At 31.7% G+C, this 5166-nt stretch overlaps 1 protein-coding gene across 1 annotated transcript in view; it reads left to right on the top strand.

The window, feature by feature from the left end:
- The first annotated feature begins 3634 nt into the window (after positions 1–3634).
- Positions 3635–5166, top strand: part of LOC101502180 (uncharacterized) — a 5630-nt gene continuing 4098 nt past the window's right edge. Inside the window, exon 1 of the mRNA XM_073370881.1 lies at positions 3635–3734. Within this exon, the coding sequence (XP_073226982.1) occupies positions 3635–3734 (100 nt within the window). The remainder of the gene's footprint in view (positions 3735–5166) is intronic.

Here is a 5166-nt window from a genome sequence, read left to right as displayed (position 1 = left end):
TATTTGATGTTATTGTGAAATTTGGTATCATTTGATATTTGATTTCAAATGAATTTGGTGCATATCATTGATTAAATGAGTTTATGTGAATGCAGCGTATAATGTAAGTTTATTTGATGATGATGTGTGATTTATGATATAAATTTGTGATAAGTTTATGTGATGATAATGATGATATTTGATTGATTGATGATAGTGATTCTATAAAATTGTGATGAGTTTATGTGATGAGATATGATTAATGATAGTGGTATTGTGATGAAAATATTGAAGTAACCCCATAGTTTGTGAAATAAATTTGATTCCAATTTTTGTTTGAGATGATTGTCTTAATGGAGTATCATAGGCCAACAAGGGGAGAAAATAAATGTTGAGAATTTGTGAAGTGAAGATTATTTTGTCATCATATAGGTAGGGCCTGACAAGCCTAGTGATTCTGGGGAAGTACAACTTAATGAGCCTGATCGTGGCAGTCTACTATTGAGCCTTAAGGAAAGATTGTTAGACCTTGGAGGTATTCGAGTGGGGAATTCCTAGGTGACTTGGAGGTAGCACTCCAAATGTCGGGAGCTACCATGCAACACACGTTTAACTCGACTGTCACGTATATATGTTTAGTGGCTCAATTGGTAGTGGGACTGTGTGGAAGTGGTACTTATCCCCTAGGTACAGGCTCGAATCCCATGGAAGGCCAAAACTCGTTGTTTTCACTGGGTGGTTAGGGGGGGCGAGAAGGTCATGAGGTAGCATCTCCGGTAACGGTAATGGCCGGGGTGTTACAACTAGGATCAAATTAGACACTAAGGTTGGATTCAAAGTGAAACTCATCTCTGGCTTCTTTCTTATTATAAAGGATCAATTTTATTACTGTTGTTAATTTCAAATATTATTTAAATCAATTTGGGAATTTTTGTTCAATTTTAGTAATTAAATATAATTCGATAGTAAAACGCAATCCTTGAGTTCGACACTCGGTACTACCGCTTTAATTATTACTTTCAACGATTCAGTACACTTGCTGAAACGCTATCAAGTTTTTGGCGCCGTTGCCAGGGATTTCTGTATCACTATTGAATTTTATTTATTTACTTAAATGAAATTTTTTGGTCTGCAATAAATTTTTTGCTTTTATTGAAATTTTAATTTTGAAAAAATAAAAAATTTTCTTTTATTTTCTATTTTATTTGTTGAGCTTGCTAATTTCATGTGCAAGTGGTTTGTCTCTTGTTTGTTTGAGATAATTACTCGTTTTAGAGTATGGAAGATTATAATGATGATATTCTACTACAATTATATGAAGAGTGTGATACTTGTCTTATATCTGGTATATATCGTATGATTGAGGGGCAAATCTTGAGAAATACATTTTTAAAATATCACCTTCAGATCCCTCAGATGCAGCCTCTTAGGTGTGACTTTTGCGGAGAAGGACATAAGAATGGAACTTGTTTTGATGACTTTGCCAAACTAATAGAATATGAAGATTTTTTAGTCAAAGATGCAGAAAACGACGAGTGTTATATTAAAAAGATCAATTGGGAACAGATTATACCTCTTAAAATTCATGAAGAATGACATGGGTTCGATTGAAAGATTTGAATGTCAATGTGAGAGGTTATTTGAGCAAGTCGTTAAGTTTGCAAAGATGGAGGAGAAGTTGAAGATTGAAGATAATTTCATTGTTGTGGTAGAAGAAGATAAGCAAGAGGAAAAGACGAAAAAGGAAGAGAAAAAAATAAGAGATGGATAAAGTTCGAGATTCAATCTATGCCTTATTCATCAATGTCCAATTGAGAAGGACATGGAAGCAACATCTTTTACTTCTCAAGTTCATGGAATTTCTACCAAACAAAAAGAACAAGAAGGATGATGTGTTCTTCCTGTCATATATGACACCTTGACAATAGTTGAGGCGTCAAGCTAATGACTTTAAAGAAGCGCTTTGTGGGAGGTAACCCACAGGTAGAGGTAACTTTTATTTTTGCAATCTTATTTTTGTTATTTGAATTTGTTTCTTTCTAATTGTGTGTAAATGTGCACTATGATAAAGAATTATTAACAATTTGCATTTGGTCTTAAGTTTTCTGTTTGGGATTTTGAAATTTAAACTCTATTTCTTTGCTCACTTCATTGCTCAATTCAATAAGTTTCACTAATGCATGCATTGTTGATTACTCCTTGGTTGTCGAAGTCTCACTTGCCATTTTTTTTTAAGAAAAAAAAAACTAATTTTTTTTTTCAATGACATGTTTAGCATTATTTTGACAGTTGATGTGCTCTCTAATTATCCTAGCTGTGAGCTTTTGGGCCTAAACACTTTCATTCTTTGTTGTGTTATTATCTAGACATGTGTTATTCCTTCAGAACTTGCACTAATTATGACTTGCATCACTTGTAATTTATGAATACACTGAGGCAATTTTATTTGGTCGTTTGAGCCTTTTTAACTACCCTATGCAAATTTTATCACTTCCTAACCCCTTTGAGCCTTGCACTTTCTTTCGGTTACAACCACATTACAAGCAAAAGACCTGACTTTAATTCAATCGCCGTACTTGGAGTTAGGTAGGAAAAGTTTTGTCACCTGAAGTGCGCCTGAGGTGCATGAGGAAAATTTCGCGCCTGAGGCGCATTTCGGCCTTCTTGAATCTGTCCACTTGCGCTTGAAGCACAAATTTCGCACCTGGGGTGCGTGGCATGCGGCCTAATGTTTAAAAACACATTTTTTTCACTTTTTAGGATCTTTTTGACTATTGGGAAGTGGGGAGACTTGTGCCCTAGCATAGAAACTCAAAGACGGCCGTTTCTAACACCATTGGAGCAGTTTTATCAAGAATCATTCATGAATCTTTCTTGTAATTCTTCTCTAATCTCTATCTTATCTATCTCTGTCATGAGAAACTAAACCCTATTTGTTAGGGATGATTGCAACAAGATGGAACCCTTATTTGCTGAAACGTTATCACCAACACAAAATTCAATATTTCTATTCCATAGAGAAAGCATAAAAAACTACCAAAGTTTAATATAATTAATTGGTTTTCGATCTTAGAACATGCAAACATTTGAAACTGATGGCAGAGCCTTAGAATCACACTAGGGAGTCCTTAATCAATCATACAATTTGAATTACTCCAATAATATCACTATTCCTAATTTTCCTAAATAGGGCGTGTTCGACCAATATGATTCACATAGTTTCACACCATCATATCCAACAACAAAGAAACGGGTGATTAGAAAACTACAATATCCTGAGACAACAAATTAAGGGAAAATAAATCGTACAAAAACCCTAAAGATATAGATTACTTGAGGGATTTATTTTGTAACTCAGTGTCTTTTACTACTTCACATAGCCAACACAAAACTGAGTGTCTTTTACTAAGGGATTTATCATGTAACTCTAGCAATCATTCAAGAGATTCTAAACATCGTGTTTCCTCAGTTTGGGCATAGACTTTTGATTTAGAGAGCCGATTATTATGCTTACATTGCCAAAATCAAGAACCCTAAAAATATTTTGATATTAGGGTTGAAGTTTTGTTGAAGGGTTCGAACAGAGATACTTGCAATGGCGATGGTCGCACAGAGAACCTAACTAAAAGAAGGATTCGCAGGGAGCAGGCGATATATGGGTTACGGGTTTCGCTGGGAAGGGTTGCATCAGGGGAGGAGGGTTCGCATAAAGCGGAGGGTTTTGCAGAGAGAAAAGGGTTTTACAGAGAGAGAGTGTGACACCCTAAACCCCAAAATAATATATATAATAATTTATATTATATTTCTATAAAATTTGCAACAGATAAATAAAAATCTATTTCCAAGAAAATAAAAACTTTTATTTTTAATTTAGAATATCATGTTTAACAAAAATAAAAAAAAAAGGAACACTTTAAACTTCTTTTCTCCTATAAAAGAGTGCAATCTCGAAAAGCTTGATTTAAGTATAATTACTTGATTTTATTCTATAAACGTACTAGTACTTATAAGGTTTTCATACAAAAAGTCGTTTCAAATTAAATAAGTAAAAGACAAATTACAATTCTTATTCCCGGTATCACCTATCAGAGCAGGGTTCCTCCCAAACTTGAACTCCAAGAATCATTAACCTGTAATGACAGTGATTTCACAAACGCAGGGCCAAGCCAGTCAAACACAAACAACGAAGGAGGTGAGTTTCGAAATCATAGTAACACCCTAAATTTTATGATAAACTATTTTATTAATTAAATAGGATTTTAAATAATTGATTTGATGTTAAAATTATTATAAAATATATGTTAAGAAACTTTGTGATTAATTTTCGTTATATGAATGTTTTCTACGATGTGTTAGTTTGATACACATTATATTAAATGCGCGACATAAATAATAAATATTTTATTTTATTATAATATATATTTTTTTTTAAAGTAATAGTATTTTAGTGTAATATTTTAAAGAATAAGATTTTATGAATTATTTATTTTATAAATGATTATCTTGAGATAATAGTAATATTGTGTTTGATTTTCTTTATTTTTATATATTTATTATGATATTGGGATTATATATATATATATATAGTATGATTTAGTAATTAATATAAAGTGTTGATTTTATACTTATTTATTTTATAATTTTGAATATTCTCTAGTGATGATAGTATTTTAATGTGAGTATTTTATAAAAAAAAGTATCATTAGGGTGATTATTTTGAATATGAGAGTTTTGATTATTAATTTATTTTAAAAGATTAATTACTTTATTTTATAAAATATTATTTTGGAAATATTAGCAATATTTAGTAATTAAATTATGTTTAAAAAATATTAAAATATTAGTTTTAGTAATTATTGGTTTTATTTAAAAATAAATAAAACGACCAATGGGCTCTACCGACCTTAATTGTTAATAAAATAAAACAACTAAAAATTAAAAAAGGGAATTGGACGGGCAGCTCTAAAACCAAAGAGGAAACACAACAACAACAACCTATCGTTTGGCATCGGTGATCGATAACGAATATGTTTTTTTTTTCATGAATTACGATGAAATGATTTTAAATGCGTATTTTGAGAAATCGTTGTTATAATTATTAAATAGTTAACTGCGTTAGGTGCACCTAATTACCTCGTTATGATTAGGGAGAGTTACCCGTTAGATGGAGCCGCCCCTATGAGAAAT

The sequence above is a fragment of the Cicer arietinum genome, chromosome 1 (assembly GCF_000331145.2).
Source record: "Cicer arietinum cultivar CDC Frontier isolate Library 1 chromosome 1, Cicar.CDCFrontier_v2.0, whole genome shotgun sequence".
NCBI classification, from domain to species: Eukaryota; Viridiplantae; Streptophyta; class Magnoliopsida; order Fabales; family Fabaceae; genus Cicer; species Cicer arietinum.
This window is presented reverse-complemented; position numbering and strand designations above follow the sequence as displayed.